At 50.1% G+C, this 24670-nt stretch overlaps 3 protein-coding genes across 4 annotated transcripts in view; 2 read left to right on the top strand and 1 right to left on the bottom strand.

The window, feature by feature from the left end:
- Nucleotides 1-2038: 2038 nt before the first annotated feature.
- Nucleotides 2039-8503, top strand: grap2a (GRB2 related adaptor protein 2a). Of its 2 annotated transcripts, none has more exons than XM_056610629.1 (7): nucleotides 2039-2348; nucleotides 5753-6000; nucleotides 6150-6241; nucleotides 6368-6487; nucleotides 6693-6903; nucleotides 7679-7780; nucleotides 8031-8503. In XM_056610629.1, exons 2-7 carry the CDS (start codon nucleotides 5923-5925, stop codon nucleotides 8499-8501), a joined length of 1074 nt encoding a protein of 357 aa, XP_056466604.1. In that variant the 5' UTR covers nucleotides 2039-2348; nucleotides 5753-5922; the 3' UTR covers nucleotides 8502-8503. The 2 variants fall into 2 exon arrangements, with proteins under 2 accessions (XP_056466604.1, XP_056466611.1); XM_056610636.1 differs by having other exon boundaries at nucleotides 2040-2348; nucleotides 6693-6879.
- A 1236-nt stretch (nucleotides 8504-9739) lies between these two features.
- fam83fa (family with sequence similarity 83 member Fa) lies at nucleotides 9740-22688 on the top strand. Its single transcript, XM_056611347.1, has 6 exons — nucleotides 9740-10305; nucleotides 15870-16037; nucleotides 18459-18580; nucleotides 19282-19923; nucleotides 19984-20159; nucleotides 20258-22688. Exons 1-6 carry the CDS (start codon nucleotides 9838-9840, stop codon nucleotides 20305-20307), a joined length of 1626 nt encoding a protein of 541 aa, XP_056467322.1. The 5' UTR covers nucleotides 9740-9837; the 3' UTR covers nucleotides 20308-22688.
- LOC130405432 (cytohesin-3-like) overlaps nucleotides 22373-24670 on the bottom strand; it is a 10257-nt gene continuing 7959 nt past the window's right edge. Inside the window, exons 11-13 of the mRNA XM_056610508.1 lie at nucleotides 24415-24486; nucleotides 23910-24055; nucleotides 22373-23211 (exon numbers count right to left, since the gene is read on the bottom strand). Of these exons, the coding sequence (XP_056466483.1) occupies nucleotides 23085-23211; nucleotides 23910-24055; nucleotides 24415-24486 (345 nt within the window). The 3' untranslated portion in view covers nucleotides 22373-23084. The remainder of the gene's footprint in view (nucleotides 23212-23909; nucleotides 24056-24414; nucleotides 24487-24670) is intronic.

Raw genomic sequence — 24670 nt, forward strand, 5'->3', positions numbered from 1 at the left:
CTTTAATGTTTTCCACCAGAAATGTCTCCAAACTCTTTGTCCACTAACCCTAACCCTGGGCCCGGCTGTGTGGAGAGACACACACTCGGGGAAGTGGACCCTGTGTTGTTCTTTGTCTCCCCCAGGCTTCAGTGTACCTAACCTTGGTTTGCAGTTCCAGATATCAGGCTACTCCTGGGCCGTGGGGGCTCGGTGGAGTGGATGGTGCCTGCCTTCACGCCTCGTAGGATCGGGTCTGACAACTTTATACCTCGTCACGTATGGTCAAGGCATCCGGTCGGGGCTTCACCTCGGCCACCTGCTCTTGGGATTGAGGACTCAATCCCAAATGAGTAGTGTGACGAGCTGAGCCTGGGGAGTGAGCTGGGATGCTGCTATGGTTACGGTTATGGTTAAGGTTATGGTTAAGGTTATGGATAAGGCTATGGTGAGACGTGGGGGGGAGAGAACCGACTGTAATGTGAGAAGAGGTCATTTTTGGGTTAGGGTAAGGGTTGGGTATGGGATAAAAGTGCAATGGCGGTTAATGCAATGGCGCCATCTGGTGGCGGATATGCACAGGCACACGCCTTTGACTTAAAAAACGAGTTCATTTAAACTACTGCTTCATCTTAACTAGTGCTTAATTGAAACTAGTCCAGGGTTGGTTGGCAGTAAAGAAAAGAGAAGGGAGGGGCAGCCCTTTCTAAGTCAGTACTATACTTTATAATTTCTAGGCCTACTTCTCTTATATCATCTGTAGTTCTTTATAACCTGTATTTACTTTATGTAGTTCTTCATTATCCGTAGTTCTTTCATATCTGTGGGTCTTTAACATCTCTAGTTCTTTAATATCTGTAGTTCTTTAATATCTGTGTTGTTATTTAACATCTGTAGTTCTTTAGTTCCTTAATGCATGATCAGATGCCACAGGATCATGGCTCTTTAGCTAGTCCGTCATAGTTTCATCCAGTGGCGTCACTAGGCTGTTTCATTCGGGGCTAAAGCCCCGGATATTATTCAATTAGCCCCGAATCGTACATAAAAAAAACCAACCTTTCTTCTCTTTTTTTTTTGCTTGTTTTACACCAAGAACCAACACGGGGTTTCCAGGGGCATCTCAAAGTAGCCTAGTCCGGCAGTCAGGAACCTATTTAAAGCTATAATAAACTGAAAAAAATTGCGTGCGCAATAAAGCATACAAAAAAAAATTAACGCATGCATTTTCCCTTTCCCTCTGGGCTGTAAACCGGTTATTTTAGAAACCTAGAAACGCCCCTGGTTTCATCTCTCGCTCTCTTTTTCTCTTGCTCTCTCTCTTGCTCTTTCTCTCTCACGCACATGCACGCGCATATACACACACACACACACACACAGAAATGTACACACACGCACGTACGCCCAAGGAACATATACGCTGCGCCTCTCATGAGGCTGCAGCCGCCGCCGGATGCGAGTGTCTGTGCAGCTGTAGAGGCGGTGATGTGGTTCCGATGCGGTGAGGAGCCGTCGGGTGAACCTGCAGATACAAACGGTCTCTCTCTCTCTCTCTCTCTCTCTCTCTCTCTCTCTCTCTCTCTCTCTCTCTCTCTCTCTCTCTCTCTCTCTCTCTCTCTCTCTCTCTCTCTCTCTCTCTCACGGCTCCGTAAAGAGTTGCTGAACATTACTGGTGTTGGATTCATGATAATTATATATAGATAATTATATCACCACAAATTGTGATTGTTATGTCAGTTGGGCTGTTTTTAAGGATAGCCCACAGCACCACAGCATCAGCCTTCTGCTAATTAGTCAGCATTCAACACACAACTTACAGGCGACACGACGTGAAGTAGGCTAAGGATAGGTCACCTAAATATTAGGCTACTCATACTTATCTCAAATAATTTCCAAGTAGTTTACACAAGTATATGTAGGTATACAGTCAAGTAGGCTTCATGTGCGTGTGTGTGTGTGCGTGCGCGCGCGCGCGCGCGCGCGTGTGTGTGTGTGTGTGTGTGTGTGTGTGTGTGTGTGTGTGTGTGTGTGTCAGCGCTATGTGTGGTGAATGGAGGAAGCGCCGTGTCGCTATTCGACGGTTTCTTTCCCTCGTGAACTTTTTTGTCTTCCGCTGCGCCGCAGGGGATGTCAGACCGCCGACCAGCTCCGTGATTTGAGTCCAGAGTCGCATGGTGCATACAGCCAGCTGCCGGCCGCGGGTCTCATGGGGCGTCAGAAGGCCAGCGCTGAGCCGTAGCCGTGGAGGAGTCACACCCAACTGCATCACCGTTAGTCGGTCCCCCGGGACACGCTTCTGGAGTCCTGAACCCGAGCCGTCAGAGAGCTTCACTGACCCGTCTGAGGGCTGTTCAATTAGTGGACACTAGAAGGTAAGGCTCCAGCCATGGATATGGTCCTTCTGAATCTGATTGAAATTATTCACTATGTATGTAATATGAAAATAATGATTCCTTGAGAGAGAAAATAATTGAAACATTGGTCTATTGAAATGATAAATCATGTGTCAGACGCATGAACAGGCCAATCTTGAACAGAAAAAACAATCAAATTCCACAATTCTCCCTCTGAAATAACTTCTGATTGATGTGATAGAGCAGGTGATTGTATTAACATATCTAGACAGGCTGGCTGGTAAATGGATGGAGTTTGATCTTCTCTGTGGACCTGAGATGCTGAACTTAATCTTAACCAAATTGTAGTTGTAGCTGTCTCGATATTGTTATTCATATGAACCTTGATGTTGTGTGAATTTGGAGGTCAGGATATGATCAAGTAAGTTTAACTTTACAATTTCATATTAATACATTCCAAGAGAGTAGTTTGGGTCGGGGTGGAGATAGTGACGGAAGGTGGCCCCGGTCAAACTAACCCACCCACTTGCTTCTGCGGTCATCATCCTAATGCTAAAAGGCACAGGTCAGACTCTCAGATCAGCTCATCTTCGGACCGGTTTTAATTCGGCTTTCCCACTCATCACCCCCGACAGAAGTATCCTCCTTCAGTCAATCATAGTAAATCAGGCGATTAACTTTCTCTTTATTCAGCGGTTTGATTCGTAGGTAAAGCTTCAACATTCTTAGTCAACAGTAACAACCGATAGCTCCGGTAGAGCTCCGCTCCGGCCGCTCCAGAACCCACAGCACACATGCTGGTCAGGGCAGAGACGGCCTGTTAGTGCGGAGAGAACCAGGAAGTTGCCCCCACACATCTGGGCTCGCTCTCGTCCTACGGGAAGTTCCTGTATTTCAGGCACACTGCGCGGCACTCAGATGACCGTTTAGGAAAGTGTGAGTAAACTGCTTTGAGGAACAACTCTGAAACCTGAATCTGAACCAGACAGTGGTGGGCTGCTGTGGCCTGTGTGTGGAGGCCTATTCAGCCTCCCTGCCGCCGGCTCCATTGAGCCGCTCCTGTTCTGCCTCAATAGAGCCGTTCTATTTACCCACCAATTGGAACGGGCGTAGGATTCATGGAAACTCACATTTGTTTAAGTTAGAGACGAACTTCCCCACTGGGGAGAAACAGTTCATTTAAATGAGTTTGCATGTAGCAGCAGATTATGTTGCTACATGAACAGGCCTACATTTACATACCTGCTCATATTTGACTGCCTGTTAACGGATCGAACATGACTGTTCGCTAAAATGCATAATTAATATTAATATTGTTAGTGTTATTTAGTACAATTAGTATTATTATTCTATATTATCAAAGACATTGGAAATGTTGCCTTTTTCAGTACTAGAGTTTTTTCCCCGACGGATGTGACAGGGTCGTCAACGGTAAGGAGCTCATGTTTAACCATGGCTGCTCCTCATATTCTGATGACAGTTGAAGACTGGTCACATTCAGCAGGTCCTCAAACAATCCTATCGGTTTAATATTCACTCCAGGGCAGGCTGAATCTTGGCTCCATAGCCAACCTCAGTATATTTATCATGTTATTAATGCATATCCATAACCTTAACTGTTCGTCTGATTCATAATTCCGAGTCTTCGTCTGCCTTCAGAGACTCGGTGGGGTTCCTTCTAAACGAATCCATGATCAGATAGAGCTCTTGATGTTAGAGACTATATTTCAGACGGATTTCATCATCGTAATTTTTTTTGATGTCCCTCCTGAAAGACGCTATTGGCTCGTTGAGACGCCAGCCGAAACGAGGGCCACTCGGCAGATAAGAATTGAGAGTCTTCGTCAGGGGTGCAGACGAGGGGGAATCAATTCAATTAACCGTTTGAAGCTTCACGCTGTGAGTCGGATGATGGATCAAAGCTACCAAGGATTTATTTAAAATATCATTCACCGATACTTTGACCAGCTGTTAACTGAAATAAGTGATTCTGAGGTTCACCGATTATGCAGCTTTACGCTGACACAAATACACAGACCATGTATAAGTACAAGAAAATACTGAACATACTTTTTTCAATTTAATTGTATTCACATGAACATGAACATCCTCTTCAAGGGTTCGGGATCTTGTCACAGTGGGTGGGAATCAGAGGAAGAGGAGGTCTTCATCAGAGTGAGTAGAAGGTGTTTCCTCTCTCCATCTGAGTGGCCACCAGGAGCAACATGCTTTAACATACGAGCCACACAAACATGCTGGTCATTGAGGAGCAGGTAGGGGCGGGGCCTCCTGCTCACGAGGCCTCCAGCTATTGGCTGTGGACCCGGGGCTGACCCACCTAGAACCTGGTGGTCTTCAGACCCCCGGTTCCCCTCTCCTCCCCCCAGTGGAGTTATGAACTCTCAGAACGGAGCCAGACGACGTCAGGGTCGATAAGTGATCTCGGTGCGCGGCTTTTGTTCACAGAGCAGACAACAAAACACCTGAAGCCTATAATAACCATCACTCAAAGCCGCGTGTCAGTCAACGCTGCTTAGTGACTTGGCCGCATTCCAACTCCGACGGAGCCGGTCGTGAGTCTGTGGGCCACACTGCAGATGTCGTGTGTGAATAATCCATGTGCTGTGTGAGTGATTCAGCCTCAGTAGCCTCCAGTAACACAAGACCCGGCCGCGCTCCAGTGGAGGACCGGCTGCCTCTCTACCAAATGTCCCAAATATTAGAAAACCCTTCAAGGTATCAGGGCCGGGTTGCCCTCTACTAAACGCTGAACCTCGAGCCATTATCGTTATATACTTAAATGATACTGTATTCTCTCGCCCCAAGCCAATATTTTACTCTATAGGTTGATACATTTACCCTACCGCTGAACACCACAAACCAACAACAAACATCTGCCCCCCTCATCACCAACACACACACACCCCCCTCTGTATGCTGCAAATGATTTAATTAATGCCTTCTAGATGGTTTTGAATCTCTTTGTTCATATCAGGGAGTGCCACATGGTTGGGATGTGTTGTGTTGTTGTTTTTGCCTGGCGGTACAAAGGCCTCCGTCTCCTCCACCCTACCCAACAGGTTCATGCACCAACGGTGGAACGGCGAAAGTATTCAAATATGAACTCATGACCGCATGATGCATCCCGTCCTGAAGTACTTGTGTACTCGTGATACTCACTATACTGTGTGTACGTCATACAGAGGCTTCCGAGAAACGGAACTGACGAGAATATTAATGGGAGAGTTTGACTTGTACCAAGACATCTGAAAGATTGCAGATGTAACTGGTATCATAAATCCTCTAAACTCCTGAGTGATGAAAGCGCTCACGTTGGATCTGCTCCCCAGTCTGTGGATCTGAAGGTCTTTCGGATTCCTAACTTGTAATTATTTTCTTTCTCTCTTTCCTTTTCTATCAAGCCATAGCGAGAAGCCCCCCCCCCCCCCCAAGTTATAGAAGCTGCTGGTCTCTCTTGCTCTCTCTCTCTCTCTCTCTCTCTCTCTCTCTCTCTCTCTCTCTCTCTCTCTCTCTCTCTGTCTCTGTCTCTGTCTCTGTCTCTCTCTCTTTCTCTCTCTCGCCCACTGTCGCCATGGAGGCAGTGGGGAAGTTTGACTTTGATGCGTCGTCACCCAGTGAGCTGAGCTTCAGGAAGGGGGACGTCCTAAAGGTAAGGGATCCACCACTGGGCCAAAAGAGAGAAGAGCTTTACGCTGATGCAGGGGCGGTTTACGGTCTGCTCTCTCTGCAACGCTCCAATCCCTCCTCCAGCACCTCATGAAGGATGATGTATAACTGTTTGTCTGATCTGTTATCTAGATCCTATCCTCCAACGACGCCTGGTACACGGCTGAGATGCAGGGCCAGGAAGGCTTCGTGCCTCAGAACTACCTCGACGTCCACATACCAAGGTGAGCCTTTCTGCCGCTGGACCGCGTGTAGCCAAGGACCTCATCTGACACGTTGGTGTCTGTGGACTAGCGTGTGGACGTGGGGTCCAGGCTGAGCCAGGTGTTCAGCTGTGTTTGTGTCGGCAGGTGGTTCCAGGAGGACGCCAGTCGCAGCTCTGCCGAAGAGGACCTGATGATGCATGGCGTCGGATACTTCCTGATCCGCGGCAGCCAGAGCTCTCCGGGGGACTTCTCCATCTCCGTCAGGTGGGTCAGAGCACGTTTGTGTGTGTGTCAGTATGTGTGTGGTTCTGTTGAGGTCACATAACACATGAATACACAGGTTCACCTCTTCGATGCTGGACACTGTGGTAGATGGTCGCCACGGCCCAGCCCAGTTGAGCGGCAGCATTAAGGTCTCTGCAGAGGAACCAGACGTCCTCCTCACACTCCCCTGTGCCCCCGCCCTCAGGCACGAGCACGACGTGCAGCACTTCAAGGTCATCAAGGACAACCTGGGCCAGTACTTCCTGTGGGCCGAGAAGTTCACCTCCTTCAACCAGCTGGTGGACTTCTACAAGTCCACCTCCATCTCCAAGCAGAGGCTGATCTACCTGAAGGACGGCTCCGAGGACATCCGGGCCCCCAACGCTCACCAGGTACGGGCCCCCGACGCTCACCAGGTACGGTCCCCTGGCCCCGCTCACTGTTTGTTACTACATTGTTAGTCGTAGCCAACGGCAAGATGAAGGTCCTAAACTCGGTCAAATGAGGTGGAAGTCGTAGGATGAACCAGGGGAGCCTCACTGCCTCAGCGAAGCAGAGAGAAAAGGTTCAGCAGTTGGCCTCCCAGTCCCTAAGGCCTCGTCCCGTTACACTCGTGTATCACTGCCCTTCCCCTGGACAGTCTGTGAGGAACATGTCCTCTCTGTGAACATATCTACAGCTATGACCAGCGGGCTAAGGGTCTCTCAGACAGACTGCTCCTGGTGTCGCCTTCCCACTGGGAGCCCCCCGGTCCCAGTCTGCCTGTACAGCTGTCCTATGTGTGAAGCCCCCCCCAGGGCTTGTCGACGTTTTGTAAACTCAGATCCAGCCGTGCTACCGTGTTTACCAGACGTTCTGCTAACCCGACTAATCGTGAGAAGACTAATCAGCGCAGGAGGATGAAGCTTTAGGAAGAGGATCTGAATACCTTCATTTGTAAAGTGTCCAGTCGACACGTGTGGATCTCAAAGCTTTACAGACACCTTATTGGTGCTTATTACTGCTGGCTGAATTTGTATCGGCCAATTATGTGCCTCCAGCGACCTGATTGGTCGAAGCAAGGAATGAGCGAAAAATAATGTGTTACACCCCTTCACCGAGACCTGACATGTGGATGGCAGGCTGCTGCAGCAGGCGTTCAGATCAGCCAGCCAGGGACTGAGTGGACTGTACCATCTCTCTTCTCCTCAGAACGCGGGGGTGGTGTTGGCGCCGGAGCCGACCGACCAGTTTGAAGCAGCTGGGAGGCGGAGCCCACTCGTGGGAGGGGCGGGGCCTGCAGCGGCCCCTCAGGTGGGAGCCTGTCAATCATTCAGCTCACACACATTTCACACACACTGAGATCGCCCGAGGGTGCAACCAGTTCCTCGGGTTTTAAACACCATGTCTGTGTGTATAATGATATGTGGTTATATATCAATGTGCGTTTCCATAGGTGTGATGGAATCTACGTCCTCATATATGAGAGTGTTGCGGTGAGTTTGAGTGTGTCTTCATGTGTGTGTGTTTAAATATGTGTGTGTGTGTGTGTGTGTGTTCCCAGAGGGTGGCCCCTGCACAGATGAGGGCCTCCTTCCAGGTGAAGGTAGCCCCCCTCCCGGAGAGGGCAGACCCCACCCAGGGCAGGGGAGCCCCCGTACAGGTGAGAGCGGACCCTACCAGGGGCAGGGGAGCCCCGCTACAGGGGAAGCCGGCCTCGGCCCAGGTGAGGGCGGGCTCGGCCCAGGTGAGGCCGGCCTCCGTCCAGGTGAGGCCGACCTCCGTCCAGGTGAGGCCGACCTCCGTCCAGGTGAGGCCGGACTCCGTCCAGGTGAGGCCGGCCTCCGTCCAGGTGAGGCCGGCCTCTGTCCAGGTGAGGGCGCTGTACAGCTTCCAGGTGGAGGAGGAGGACGAGCTGGGGTTCTGTGCCGGTGATGTCATCGAGGTGCTGGACTGCCGCGATCCGTCGTGGTGGAGGGGCCGGCTGAGAGGGAGGAGCGGCCTGTTCCCCGCCAACTACACCACGCCGATCTGAGGAGCAGGGGGAGGGGGAGGAGGAGCAGGGGGAGCAGGGGGAGGAGGAGGAGCAGGGGGAGGAGGAGGAGGGGAGGAGGAGGAGGAGAGGGAGGAGGAGGAGCAGGAGGAGGAGGAGGAGCAGGTGGAGGAGGAGGAGCAGGAGGAGGAGGAGGGGGGGAGGAGGAGGAGGAGCAGGGGGAGGAGGAAGAGGGGGAAGAGGAGGGGGAGGAGCAGGGGGAGGAGGAGCATTGAGGAGCAGTGATCCAAGGTGTTACTGAAGACCAAACCTTCATCTCAGGGGCGGTTCTAGGGGGGGGGGCCAGCAGAGGCCAGTGCCCCCGTAAAACTGAGCTCGTACCCCCCCCCCTTGAAATGTTTTTTTCTTTTTACGTCGGGGATCAATTGCTTGCGATGGTGTGGCACTGACGCACAGGTTGGAACTTGAGATTTATAACATGTCATACTGACTTTACTGCTGTTGGGGATGTATGATACTGAGTGGTTTGATGTCAGTGAAGGAAACCCAAAATGTTGTAATATTGACAATTGCTTTAGCCAATGAAACATTTCAAATGTATAATATTGACAATTGCTGTAACTGAAGGAGATACTTAAATGCTAATAAATAGATAATAAATGCTGTAACGGGAAAAAGCCAATTATTGTATATTGTGTTTTTGAATGCTGTTACTTAGTACTAAACTAAAAACATGGTGTAGCAATACAAAACGGTGTAGCAATACAAAACAGTGTAGCATTACTACAAAACAACTGGCCCCAGTCTGGCCCCCCAATGAAAATTGATCTAGAACCGCCCCTGCTACACCTAGAACACGCAGACCTGGGACGATGCTGCATTGAAGGCCCATGGAGGACCACCAGCTGTTCTTACAGAGATGCGTGATCTCATGTCAATGAGGAGAACATGGGACAATGCACACGCCTGTTATCTAGACCCCAAAGTAGACCTTCACTGTAGTTCAGTGTTAGCTGATGCTGTCTTTACTGCCTGTGAGTGACTGTTGGCAGATGTTTCTTTTCCAAACGGCTGTAAAAGATGTCCCTTTGAATATACTGCCTTCCGTTGACAAATGTGTTTTGCAATAAAGTTTTCCCTCTGACTGGTTTCACATTAAACGGTGTAGCAATACGAGTCATTCATTTCCATTTAAATTCCTTTTAACTGCCTCTATCAAAATGCAAACTCGTCCAATCAGCGGGTTAAAACCGCCGAAGCTCTTGACTCCTCCCCCTGTACACCTTGATACGTCACCTTCCATCTACCTGAGGAGGTCAGGTAAAGTCTGCAGCTCAACGGAGGAACCGGAGACTCTTCTCTGAACCCGTTGTCCGCGATGGCCGAGTCCCAGGTGGTGTGTCTGGACGAAGACCACGTCAACGAGAAGGTCCCGGAGACCAGACCCGAGTTCTACTACAGCGAGGAGCAGCGCGCGGCCATCGAGCAGCTCGTGAGGAACGGGGACGGCGCGTTCAAGATGCGCCTGAAGGAGGACAACGTGAAGGACTTCTTATCCGCGCAGGAGGTCCAGAGTCTCAGGAACACCTTCGACGCGTACACCTCGGACAGCGACTCGGAGTCGGAGGGCGAGAAGTCCAAGGCGTCGAGCGCCGACTCGGGGGTGCACTCCACCTACTGGCCCGAGATGTCGGACACGGAGATCCCCCCGCTGGACGCGGGCTGGGTCCCGGGGAACGGGGTGTACCGGGGGGCCTCCCGGGTGGTGATGTACTCCCACCCGCCCAAGGAGAACGGGCCGCACATCAAGCAGGTGGTCCGGAAGCTTATCCAGGAGTCCCACAAGGTAACCCACTTTATTCATCACGTTTAACTGCGTTTGCATTATGATTCATAATCATCTGGTATCAAAGCATGGCCAGGGCCTCATTAGCAGTTGTTTAAGTTGTTGTTGAGAAAACTCTCAAAGGTTTAACTTTCATTCACATTCATTTAAATTAGCAGACGATTTTATCCAAAGCCACTTAAAATAAATAGGCTACCTACATCTGTCAGAAGAGAAACAACAATAGATCTATGTCGTTACAGTAAGGATGTTCATAGAACCTTGTGCCAAGCACTAAAAATCGCTAGGTTAACCCATTCCCCGTATAGGTAGGCCTACAACAAAAGGGGAATGGGTTTCAAACTCTCAAAGTGTCTTATTTATGTAAGCCAGGACTCATTTAATTAGTTAGTAATAAGTAATAAACGTTGACCTGAATACAATCTATAAGCTATACCTGCCGTCCGTCAAGCAGTTCAGAACATCCTTAGATTAAAAAATCTATACCAGGAACCAGAACCAGTTCATGTATTGAACCCCTCCATACCAGGAACCAGAACCAGTTCATATATTGAACCCCTCCATACCAGAACCAGTCTATATATTAACCCCTCCATACCAGAACCAGTTTATTTAACGCCTCCATACCAGAACCAGATTATATACTAAACACCTCCGTACCAGGGTTCATCAGTCGACTTGACGTTTGCCTGCTCTCACACCTCACAGTGGCGCGTCTCATAACAAGCGTGTCGTAACATGCAAAGCAGCGCGGAGCCAGACAAGCAGCTCCAGAGTGAGATTCAGATCAGGACTCGCGCCGCGGTCCCATCGCCAGCTCGCTGCCGGCGCCTGAGCACACGCAAGGCCCGCGATCAGCGCCAAAAAAATCAGCTCCTCGTGATCGGCTGAGCTCCACGCGGAGCCATGTCGTGCAGATTCGAATCGATGTTGTTTAGTGTTGTTTAATACGCAGGCATCAGTAGGTTTATATGCGCGAGCACGTGACCAACGCATAACAGACTAGGTGAAAGGCTCGTGAGCTGCACAGGCTCGTAAGCATGTTACCAATAACCTAACATGTTACCAACCATTACCTAACATATTAGCAACCATAACCTAACATGTTACCAACCATAAAGCAACATGTTACCAACCATAACCTAACATGTTACCAACCATAACCTAACATGTTACCACCCATAACCCAACATGTTTTTCAACAATAACCTAACATGTTAGCAACCATAACCTGACATGTTACCAACCATAAAGCAACATGTTACCAACCATAACCTAAAATGTTACCAACCATAACCTAACATTTTACCATCCATAACCCAACATGTTACCAACCATAACCCAACATGTTACCAACCATAACCCAACATGTTACCAACCATAACCCATCATGTTATCAACCATAACCTAACATGTTACCAACCATAACCCATCATTGTTACCAACAATAACTTGGAATTACCAACGATAAGTCAACATGTTACCAACCGTAACTCAACATGTTACTAAAACTCAACATGCTACCAACCATAACTCAACATGTTACTAATAACTCAGCTTGTTACAAACCATAACTCAACATGTTACCAACCATAACTCAACATGTTACTAATAACTCAGCTTGTTACAAACCATAACTCAACATGTTACCAACAAAAACCGTCCTAACATATTACTAACCGTAACCAAAACCTCAACATCCTGTCCCTGTTTATGAACCTGTCCCTGTATAGTCTACTTGAGACAGTATATCAACTAAATCTCCAACAATACTTACCTGCTGTCACACTGTTTACAGGACGTTTAATTGGGGATTATTTTGACGATGTAATCGCCTTGTATTTAGTAAGCAGCCTTGAGGTAAAGTTTCCCATTGATATGTTTTAGGAGGGGAAGTGATGCACACAATGTGTACGTTTCAACACTTGTGTCTTTAGAGGTTCAGCCGGCTCTGTGTGCGTGCTGTGTCCTGCCTCGGTCGCTGTATGTTTCAAAGCCTAGTGCATCACCGCCGCAGGGTAGAGCAGACATCCATATTCATTCAGTTTCACTATCGAGCAGGGTTCGGGGTTGGATTTTTTTGCATAGATTTCAACCCTCAGGTTATTCATTTGAAAAAATATTGTAACACAATTATATAGGGTTGACGATGTCACATCTATTCATATTTGCAAGTAATTCATAATCATATAGATTAAAGCCTATTTGGATTTATCAGTTACTTTACATCCAAATCTAGCGTAACAGACTAGCTAGAGTAACTAATTAGAGTAACTATGGCAACTAGAGTATCTACAGTAACTAGAGTAACTAGAGTAGTTAGAATAACTAGAATAACCAGACTCACTAGTGTAACTATAGAAACTAGAGTAACTAGGTAGGGTTATTAGAGTAACTAGAGTAGCTACAGTTACTAGAGTAACTACAGTAACGTTTTTGGACGTAAGGTAGCGACCATTTTACAGCTTTATTCAGTCATTCAAAGTGTTTGTCAGTTACCCGGTAAGTAAATATATGATGTAAAGTCAATATTTAACATGAAGATGTACTGTTCCAAAAACAGTTTAGACGGATAGCAGTTAAAGGTGATTTGAGAGCTGTAATGAGAGCGAGAGGAAGATAGTGAAAGAGATTTAGAAAATAAACAACCTTATAAATAGTTCACTCCCAGCCTCCCTCCCTCCCCCTCTCCCTCCCTCCCTACCTCCCCCTCTCCCTCCCTCCCTGTTTCTCCGCCATTGTGAATTATTACCAGTGATCGACAACCCGTAGGTTCCCGTAACCTGCAATGGAACTAGTTTCAATCAGAACACTGGATGGATGGCTAAGGCATCTCTAACTAATTAAACTCGAAGGATAACTCTTAAATCGTACCTACGGCCTCTTTAGCCTTAACTAACCCTTTACTAATAAATCAAGCGATCCTTATGGTTTAACCTCCATGTGTGAATCCTGGGTGTGATCATCTATAGAAACTGTGAACAGGATGAGAGGCTGCAGTAATTACAACAAATCCTCCTATTCTCCGTAGCTCTGCTCTTAAGCGCTCGGAAAAACGGGTTATGGCGAAGTTCCTCCTGTGAATGTGTGGCAATGAATCCTAGTGCTGTCGTCTGTTGTTAGGTCCCATCAGGACTCACTGACATGTGACGGGAACTTGATGAGTAATAGCTCTGAAACCCCCTGGAACCACACAGACTTTATAGCTCATAATTATAGAGTCATTAATTTGAAATATTAATACACTGAATTGTCGAAGAAATAAGTCACATGCCCTTGTTGCACGCACACACACACGCACGCACGCACGCACGCACACGCGCACACACACACACACACAGAGTTATGAAATAACTGGTGCTCCAAAGGTGTTGTGTTCTAGTCATAGCCGTGGTTCTGTGTGATGGTTCTAGCTGTTGTTCTGTGTGATGGTTCTAGCTGGTGTTCTGTGTGATGGTTCTAGCTGTGGTTCTGTGTGATGGTTCTAGCTGTGGTGTGATGGTTCTAGCTGGTGTTCTGTGTGATGGTTCTAGCTGTGGTGTGATGGTTCTAGCTGTGGTTCTGTGTGATGGTTCTAGCTGTGGTTCTGTGTGATGGTTCTAGCTGTGGTGTGATGGTTCTAGCTGTGGTTCTGTGTGATGGTTCTAGCTGTGGTGTGATGGTTCTAGCTGTGGTTCTGGTGGATTGCGATATAATAAACAAATAGTGTCATGTCATGAGTCTACTTGCTTGGTTATCAAGGAAAATGCACGCAGATTACTGATCATTTTAAAATGTTTATTTCTCAACTCAAACATACAAACTTAAACTAGTATTAAAAAATCCAAAAACTAAGAAATGTGTACAGTACTGTTTTCAAAATAACAATATTTTCAAAATTAAATAAATAATAAAAAATATATTATATATTATATATATTTCTCAATCGTACAACTATATAGAATAAATAAGAAAATACAAATTATTATTATTACTATTATTATAATCTATTCTTTTATTAGATCGCAGCGGTTACACAACCGCAAAGGCTGATATCGCGATTGCGATTCGATTAATTGTGCAGCACTGTGTGATGGTTCTGGTGTTCTGTGTGATGGTTCTGGTGTTCTGTGTGATGGTTCTAGCTGGTGTTCTGTGTGATGGTTCTGGTGTTCTGTGTGATGGTTCTGGTGTTCTGTGTGATGGTTCTGGTGTTCTGTGTGATGGTTCTAGCTGGTGTTCTGTGTGATGGTTCTGGTGTTCTGTGTGATGGTTCTAGCTGGTGTTCTGTGTGATGGTTCTGGTGTTCTGTGTGATGGTTCTGGTGTTCTGTGTGATGGTTCTAGCTGGTGTTCTGTGTGATGGTTCTAGCTGGTGTTCTGTGTGATGGTTCTGGTGTTCTGTGTGATGGTTCTAGCTGGTGTTCTGTGTGATGGTTCTAGCTGGTGTTCTGTGTGATGGTTCTGGTGTTCTGTGTGATGGTTCTAGCTAGTGTTCTGTGTGATGGTTCTAGCTGGTGTTCTGTGTGATGGTTCTGGTGTTCTGTGTGATGGTTCTGGTGTTCTGTGTGATGGTTCTAGCTAGTGTTCTGTGTGATGGTTCTAGCTGGTGTTCTGTGTGATGGTTCTGGTGTTCTGTGTGATGGTTCTAGCTGGTGTTTCTGTGTGATGGTTCTGGTGTTCTGTGTGATGGTTCTGGTGTTCTGTGTGATGGTTCTGGTGTTCTGTGTGATGGTTCTGGTGTTCTGTGTGATGGTTCTAGCTGGTGTTCTGTGTGATGGTTCTGGTGTTCTGTGTGATGGTTCTGGTGTTCTGTGTGATGGTTCTAGCTGGTGTTCTGTGTGATGGTTCTAGCTGGTGTTCTGTGTGATGGTTCTAGCTGGTGTTCTGTGTGATGGTTCTAGCTGGTGTTCTGTGTGATGGTTCTGGTGTTCTGTGTGATGGTTCTAGCTGGTGTTCTGTGTGATGGTTCTGGTGTTCTGTGTGATGGTTCTAGCTGGTGTTCTGTGTGATGGTTCTGGTGTTCTGTGTGATGGTTCTAGCTGGTGTTCTGTGTGATGGTTCTGGTGTTCTGTGTGATGGTTCTGGTGTTCTGTGTGATGGTTCTAGCTGGTGTTCTGTGTGATGGTTCTAGCTGGTGTTCTGTGTGATGGTTCTGGTGTTCTGTGTGATGGTTCTGGTGTTCTGTGTGATGGTTCTGGTGTTCTGTGTGATGGTTCTAGCTGGTGTTCTGTGTGATGGTTCTGGTGTTCTGTGTGATGGTTCTGGTGTTCTGTGTGATGGTTCTGGTGTTCTGTGTGATGGTTCTAGCTGGTGTTCTGTGTGATGGTTCTAGCTGGTGTTCTGTGTGATGGTTCTAGCTGGTGTTCTGTGTGATGGTTCTGGTGTTCTGTGTGATGGTTCTAGCTGGTGTTCTGTGTGATGGTTCTGGTGTTCTGTGTGATGGTTCTAGCTGGTGTTCTGTGTGATGGTTCTGGTGTTCTGTGTGATGGTTCTGGTGTTCTGTGTGATGGTTCTAGCTGGTGTTCTGTGTGATGGTTCTGGTGTTCTGTGTGATGGTTCTAGCTGTGGTTCTGTGTTCCCCAGGTGGTTGCCATAGTGATGGACCGTCTGACAGACCTGCAGATTCTGCAGGACCTGCTGGACGCGCTGTCCCGGCGGGGGGTGGCGGTCTACGTCGTGCTGGAGGCCGCGGGCGTGGCCCACTTCCTGGACATGTGCGGCCGCCTGCAGATCAACGCTGCGCAGATACGGGTGAGGGGGGGGGGGGGGACACACACAGGGACACACATGAACACACAATCAGGAACCACACACATTAACACATAATCAGGAAAACACACACAAACACACAATTGCAAACATACACACACACACACAAACGCATACTCACACACCCACCAATACACAATCATGCACACACACATGAACACACAAACACACACATTAACACACAATCAGGGAGACACTCACACAATAACACACAATCACGCAAACGGACATGAACACACAAACAAACACATGAGCACACAAACATATGGACAAACAATCACGAAAAAATCCCACGCATGAACACACACAGATAAACACACAATCACCAAAACACTAATACATTAACATAATCGCAAGCACACACACAAACACACACGCGAGCACTAATCAACACGTGCACACACACACACACACACACACACACACACACACACACACACACACACACACACACACACACACACAAAGGTTATTGTATGGCTGTTAGTGTAGAGATACTGAGTCACTGGTGGGACTGCCTGAAGGATTTGGCCGCTCACACACACACACACAAACACACACACACACACACACGCACACACAGACAAGCACACGCACACAGTTATGAAATAACGGTAAGGCAAAGGTAGTTATTAGACGTTATGAGACCTAAACTAATTGACGACTGAAACCAGTTCACATGCTCGGTCCCCAGGGGGCCCCATGCCCGGTCCCCCTCCCTCCCCTCACCCCACCTGTGGGGAAGCTGTGTACCACACACGGGTCTCACACACGTGTCTCACAACACAGCGATGGGAGCTGCTCAACACTCGTTGGAATATGATGGCTGTCAACGGCTCGTCACCTGACGCCTCACCTGGGGGGGGGGGGGTGAACAAACATCACGTTGGTTGACATAGCGACAGAGACAACGTCAACAATGAACCTTTGGTCTCAGCCAACGAGCTGAATCCTTTTAAAGCATCCAACGTGTCAGCTGTCGTACCGACGCGTGGTATAAAGCTGTTGTACCGACGCGTGGTGTAGAGCTGAACCAGAGCGGAGGACGAGGGCACGGCGCCATCGGCTGATCAGAAGGAATTCACCCATAAAACATGCAACATAAAACACAAAACCCGCAGCAACGACAGAGTTCTGAGGCGCTCGGGGCTTCCCCCTCTCTGTGGGTTCGGCTCCTGGACCCCGGGCAGGAGGGCGCGGTCAGCTGGACATTGTTCAGAGTCAGAATCAGAAAGGATTTTATTGCCAAGAAGGGTGTTTACACCAACAAGGAATTGGTCTTGGTGAATAAGGTGCATACATAAAGACAATAAACAATGAACAAACAGTGACTATCATATATACAATATAACACAATATATAAACAAGCAGGGGCATAAGTGATAAGTAAAAAATAGGATAAAATAGAATAATTGGTTCAGCCTCGCTCTCCTGGATGTCACCTGATCTCTGGGCCAGGGAGCCACGGGAGGGGGAGGAGGGGCAGGAGGGGCAGGAGGGGCAGGAGGGGGAGGAGGGGCAGGAGGGGGAGGAGGGTGAGGAGGGGGAGGAGGGGGAGGAAGCCTTAATGGGGTCAGGCGAGGCCGGCGGTGAATGGGGGCTCTCCGATTCTCCTCCCGCTGTGGGGATGGGCCACGTCCCACTGCCCGGAAGAATCCCGCCCGGGCAAGGCTGGGAGGGCAATGGGAAGCAACTCCCTCGATCCCTCTCCCCTCGTTCTCTACTCTCTCTCTCCCTCGCTCTCTCTCCCCTCGTTACCTAGTCTCTCCCTCTCTCCTCGTTGTCTCCCTCTCCCCTCCTTTTTCTCCCTTCGGTCCTCTCATCTCTCTCTTGGTCCCTCTACCTTCCTCCAGTTTGTTCATTGTTGCTCGCTCTCGCTCTCTCTCTCTCTCTCTCTCTCTCTCTCTCTCTCTCTCTCTCTCTCTCTCTCTCCCCGCTCGGTAAACAGATCTGCTCGGTGTGTGTGCCAAGTGGGTTTGCTCTTCCTGTCTCTGCAGCCTCCCTGTTTTGTGTGAAGGTACGACGCGGCCTACTGCAGGCCGCGTGATCCAGCCAGTGTGTACCCAGTGTGTACCCAGTGTGTACCCAGTGTGTACCCAGTGTGTAACCAGTGTGTTTCCAGTGTGTAACCAGGGTATAACCAGTGTGTAACCAGGGTATAACCATTGTGTAACCAGTGTGTAACCAGTGTGTGACCATTGTGTAACCAGTGTGTAACCAGTGTGTGACCAGTGTGCGACCAGTGTGTAACCCGTGTGTAACCCGCGTGTAACCCGTGTGTGACCAGTGTGTAACCTGTGTGTCACCAGTGTGTGACCAGAGTGTGACCAGTGTGTAACCAGTGTGTAACCAGAGTGTGACCAGTGTGTGACCAGTGTGTGACCAGGATCTTTCTGTCCGCAGAACCTCCGTGTGCGGTCGGTGAAGGGGGCGGGGCTTGCCCTCTCCTTCGGTAAGCTCCCGGGGTCTCTGAGCTCCAAGTACATGCTGGTGGACGGCGAGAAGGTCATGTTCGGCTCCTACAGGTGAGTCTGCTGCCAAGGGGCCACGGGGCCACAGGGCCACGGGGCCACAGGGCCACAGGCTGGTCTGAAACCCCTCCCTCCACCATTCCTCCATCATGAGAAGCGCAGCGTGCCCGAAATGCTTCATAATTGGTCTAAAATTGTAATGGTTTCACACGGGAGGCGGGCGGACAGCCAACCATAAGTCTATTCCAAATAAAAAGCTGACTCTTGGCTTTGGCTTTATCTAACCATCTCCTCTACAGCCCCGTTAGTTATTGCTTCCTACCAACACCTGAGGGCCTCAGCTGACGGGAAAACAAAATCTCACTACGGACGAGGAAACTGAGGCTTTAAGACCGGGACACACCAACCCGACTGAAACATCACACCAAACAGACTAGTGTGACTGATCTCGCCAGACTGTCCGACGGCCGATGATCTGGTTGGTGTGTCTGGGCCTTTAAAGAGAGCAGACACTCAAATACAGTTAGGGTTAGGGTTAGTCACTGCTGTCGACCATCACTTGGCCCACAGCATGTCGACCAGCAGGAACAGCAGAACCACAGCCCACTGTCCACACCGACACCGCGGGGGCATGTTAGCGTTTGGTCTCTCTAATGTCAGATCGTCCGCCGCTCGGTGTTCTCTCTGCAGCCCCTCGCTTGTTCCCCGTCCTCTGATCCTCCTAACCCCTCCGTGACGTGTCCTCCTGCCCCCAGCTTCACCTGGAGCTCCTCGCGGCTGGACCGCAACACCATCACCGTGATGACGGGCCACGTGGTCGACTTCTTCGACAACGACTTCCGGGAGATGTACGCGGCGTCCGAGGAGGTGGACCTCTTCAAGGAGTTCAGCATCACGCGGCCGCCCCCCACGCCGCTGCTGAAGCCCGTGGTCAAGGCCAAAGCCCCGGCCCTCAGCGTCTCCATCTCCCGCTTCCAGGTGTCCCTGAAGGAGCAGAGCCAGAACAACGTCAAGGTGCCCGCGCACAAGTACCACAACCCCAAGTACTCCCTGGTGGTGGGCAACAGCCTGAGCCGCACCTGCTCTCTGCAGGACGTCTCCTCGCCCCCCAGCCCCCCGCCCGCCTCCGCCCAGAACGGCTTCCTCAACAAGCTCCGGCACGCCATCGGGGACAGCACCGAGAAGGTCAACGGGGGGCCCCCCCAGCTGAGCCCCGCCGCCCCCAAACCGCCCTCGCCGCCGCGGCCCGGGAGCGAGGAGGACGGGGACGGGAAGGGAGGCTCCAAGAAGACTCTGTCGCCCGGGGGGGCCAAGAAACCGCTGCACTCCTTCAGGGGCTTCCTGAAGGGCCGGGGGATCAACCAGATCTCAGAGGACCTCGACGAGGGCGTGGTCACGCCGCCGCCGACTCCCTCCCCCGCCCCGGCCCCCGTCGGCCGGAGCCCGGCGGCGGCCAGCCCGGCGGCGGCCAGCCCGGCGGCCCGCCCTAGCGCCCTCGCCAGGGAGACGGAGGACTCGTTCGACCCCCTGGAGAAGCCCCCCGTGGTGAAGTTCAAGAGCAAGAAGCCGTCCAAGCTGCCCCAGAGGAGCATGTCCCTGATGACCATCAACACGGCGGAGGACGACCCCGACGGTTCGTACACTCACCTCACACCTCTCTCTGCCGCTGCATCTCCTTACGGTCCCTGTCTTTGTTCCGCTGACCTGACCTCCGTGTTTCTCTGCCCACAGGCTACAAAGGCCGGAAGCGATCCCAGAAGAAGAATTGCATTCAATCCTGAGGATGCAATGACCCCGTATAGGAGTGTTTGATCTGCAGTGCGGATAAAGTGTAGGGCCGTCTTAGGGCTGCCATCGAGGTCCCCCCTGTACTCTGGAGGAGCTGGGTCCCATGTCTCAATTTAACAACCTGTGCAGTGTGTGTGGAGGATGTTTCAGCAGCCTCACCTGGCCCGAGTCAGTCTGATTGGCCTCTGGGGCTGAGTGAGGCTGCACACCTGGTGTGCTTTGAGCAATCATCCTCCACACACCCTCCACATCAACATGCATGTTTAGTCCCCGGCCCGGCAGTAATCAGCCATGCTGTTGGATCGGACCACATGGTGTTGCTTGGTTTGGCCGATGTTACCCACAAGTCCCTGGCTTTGAATCCTTGTTTCCTTGACTGATGCCCTACCCCACTACCCCTTAGTCCTAGTCTGCATCCGAATACTCATACTTGACTGCTATGTAGTAGGCATTGTGTAGTACGTCACAAATATAGCGCGTCCGAATGCTCAGTACGCATTGTGTAGTAGGCGAAAAAGTTTCCGAATGAGTACTATCACCACAGTATACAACGGTAGATAACTACGCTATCCCACAATTCAGCCAGAGTCCGGTACCCGAAGAAGAAGTCATCGCAGGTGACTTTAATTTTGCCGGCATCTGATGTGCAGCGCACAGAGGGGAAATAGGTATTCTCCAAACATCCGGTGGTGTTCGGAAGCGTTCGGAGACGTTCTACGCATAGCTGTAGTACGTACTACATTAATGGTCAAGTAGTAGACACTGCACAGAAATAGTATATACTTAGTATTCGGATGCACCCCTAGCCTCGTGAATGCACCCCGGTCTGAGTTCATGTTATGTTTCGCACATCTGTCTGGCCTCAGGCCTGTTCATAAATCAATGACAGGACCAATCAACACTCAAGGGCTGGAGCCTCAATTTAGAAGGAATTTCGTTTATTACAAGAGCGGCACGCTGATTGGCGGAATGTTTTTTTAAACCACGTATGGACATGAAATCGATTTCTGCCAGGTGTCTCCCACTTAGAACTTCTTTCTCTGGATCGTCCCTCAAGACTTCCCCAACTCAGAGGCTCCCTGGTACTCAACGGTGCAGCCAGTGCCAAACAGACCTATTAAAGAACAGTCCTATTAAAGAACAGTCCTATTAAAGAACTCCTACCAGAGAACACTCCTATTAAAGATCATTTCATGAGCTGCTGAAGGACAGCAGGTCACAGATAACCCTTTCAGACTGACACCGCCGCTCCAGGTTATGATGCAATATATTTTTTTTTTTATAGACGTGCTATAGTTTTGTATAATTGATCCGGATTCCTCGCCAAGGTGTTGCCCTGGTTGGCAACTGGCATTCCGGCTGTGCGGCTCTCTCGGTTGCCATGGCGATAAGAAAAGTGTTCAAACAGGAGTGTCGGTTTCTGGATAAGTGTGGAGAACGGAGACTTCCAGAAGCAGATGTCTCAGTGTGTAGAACGGAGACTTCCAGAAGCAGATGTCTTCGAGAGGAGGCGGCGACTCTATCGCCACATTGCCAGGTTCTCTAAACTTTTTGCCTTGCAGTTTGTATGTTCTTCTTTAGAAGAGAGACTTGAGAATTTACTAAGGAATTATAATGTGAAGCCTCAGGACAACTTGAAATACCAGTGACGTGTAAAGTGGTGTAAATGTTTGCAATTAAAGGCTATTTCGCAACCGCTGACAGTCTTTAAAATATGCAGGATACACATGAACACACACGCACACACACACACACACACACACACACACACACACACACACACACACACACACACACACACACACACACACACACACACACACACACACACACACACACACGCACACACAAAAACACGCATGCACACACATACATGCATGCACACATACATGCACAGCCGGAAATGTGAACAGGAAGAGAGCATGCACTGCGGTGCTCTACACAGGTGCATTGTCAACAGAATATGTGGATCTCAGAATACATCACATCTCTTCACCTTTGAAGCATAGTCCCACAGAGATTGTTTGGATAGGAGCAGGTTAAAATCTATGGCTGGTAATCAGGTGATTAATACCTTGATGCAATTAGCAATGACATTGGATCAATGTCCGTTCAATTTCTCCGGTTCCTGTTCGTCTGTTGTTCCCGACGAGCACCTCGAGGTCTGCTGTTTTTAACTCGAGAACAAAGTGACTCACTAATGCCACCTGTTGGCAAAAAAATACCAGGTTTTGCTTTTAATTTAAATCTTTATTATAAAAAAAATAGAAAAAGGTCCATGTTAATCTGCGTGTCAATAAATACGATGTAATAACACAAATAATTGTGCAAGATGTTTGCATATCTTTGTACAAATGCTGTTGTAATAACTTGCTATTGCAATTTGAACAACCAAAACATTAATAAACTGCCCTAAACACACACACACACACACACACACACACACACACACACACACACACACACACACACACACACACACACACACACACACACACACACACACACACACACACACACACACACAGAAAACACCTAACGGTCTCAAATTCATATTGGCTATCTAGAGAAAATACTGGTCAATCACATAACAACACAATCTTATTTTAAACGCTCCGCATGATCCAGGGAACCTGCATCAGCTCTGTGGGTCTGGGACAGCAGTGCAACACTGAGAGGGTAGTTGACTGTGGACTGTTGTTAAAGCCCCGCGCTCCAGGGAGGGTAAGAACAAGGGACGCTTTAATTACAGACCCAGCCTCGTTAAGGGTCAGCTCTGAGGCTCAGAGCGGGGTCCTTGGGTACTCCTGTTGTGGTTGCTGCTGTTGATGCTGCCGGTGACCTTCCTCCGGCGCGAGGTCACCAGGTCGTAGAAGGGGTCCTTTGAGATGCTGGACCTGGAGGGGGTGGGGGTGGGGGGGGTGGAGCTGAGGTGAGTGGAGGGACGGTGGATCAGCGGACAACACACCTCTGTCCACAGGGACCGTCAGGTCAGTTCTGCAGGTGACTCAGGGTGACTCATGGAGGACCGAATCATCAACGCCATCCTTATCACCGAGCCGGTTCCACTGTGCCCCCCGCCCCATCCCTAACCCCACCCCCTGTGCTGAACCTGAACCACGTCAGTTAGCCCACACTGAGAGGTCTGGTAGAGCCCCACCCACCTGACGGAGGTGACCCTACCCACCTGACGGAGGTCACCAACCCCCCCTGACAGAGGTGACCCCACCCACCTGACGGAGGTGACCCCCGACCCCCACCCCCCTGATGGAGGTGACCCCACCCACCTGACGGAGGTAACCCCACCCACCTGACGGAGGTGACCCCCGACCCCCACCCACCTGATGGAGGCGACCCCACCCCCCTGACGGAGGTGACCCCCGACCCCCACCCACCTGACGGAGGTGACCCCACCCCCCTGACGGAGGTGACCCCAACCCCCTGACGGAGGTGACCCCACCCACCTGACGGAGGTGACCCCCGACCCCCACCCACCCGACGGAGGCGACCCCACCCCCCTGACGGAGGTGACCCCCGACCCCCAGCCCCCTGACGGAGGCGACCCCACCCCCCTGACGGAGGTGACCCCACCCACCTGATGGAGGCGACCCAGCCGTCCTGCTCCGCCCGGCTGGCGGCGCTGAGCCGGTAGGCGCGGTGCTTCCCCTCCACCAGCCCCCCCGCCTCCACCTTACAGGCCTTCACCTTCTGCCCCCCGCAGCTGGACAGCTCCAGGCAGTACTGGGGGGGGGGGAGCACACACACACACACACACACACACACACACACACACACACATGCACATATGAATAAACACAAACAGGCAACACAACATCAATCACAGCCATTAGGGTGACTCTACTCCTTGGGTAGGGAGGTGTAATAACCCCACAATCATTGTTGATTATCTGATGAAGTGGCCTCAGAAAGTAATTACATTAATTACACATCTCATTAAGGTCTCTGTGTAACCATCCACCCCCCACTGTAGACAGAGCCGGGGGCCCCGGGCCCCTGAAGAGCTACAGCCCCCCTGTAGACAGAGCTGGGGGGCCCTCTAGAGCTACAGCCCCCCTGTAGACAGAGGTGGGGGCCCCTACCCGCTTGGTGGGGTCGTGGATGGGCCTCACGGACAGGTTCTCCAGGGGGATGATCCCGATGGGGTCCTTATCCTGAGGAGAGAGAGAGCGGCTCAGTGGACAGAGAGGAGAGAGAGAGCGGCTCAGTGAACAGAGAGGAGAGAGAGAGCGGCTCAGTGGACAGAGAGCGGCTCAGTGGACAGAGAGGAGAGAGAGAGCGGCTCAGTGGACAGAGAGGAGAGAGAGAGCGGCTCAGTGAACAGAGAGCGGCTCAGTG

Source organism: Gadus chalcogrammus, chromosome 2 (assembly GCF_026213295.1).
Source record: "Gadus chalcogrammus isolate NIFS_2021 chromosome 2, NIFS_Gcha_1.0, whole genome shotgun sequence".
Classification (NCBI taxonomy): Eukaryota; Metazoa; Chordata; class Actinopteri; order Gadiformes; family Gadidae; genus Gadus; species Gadus chalcogrammus.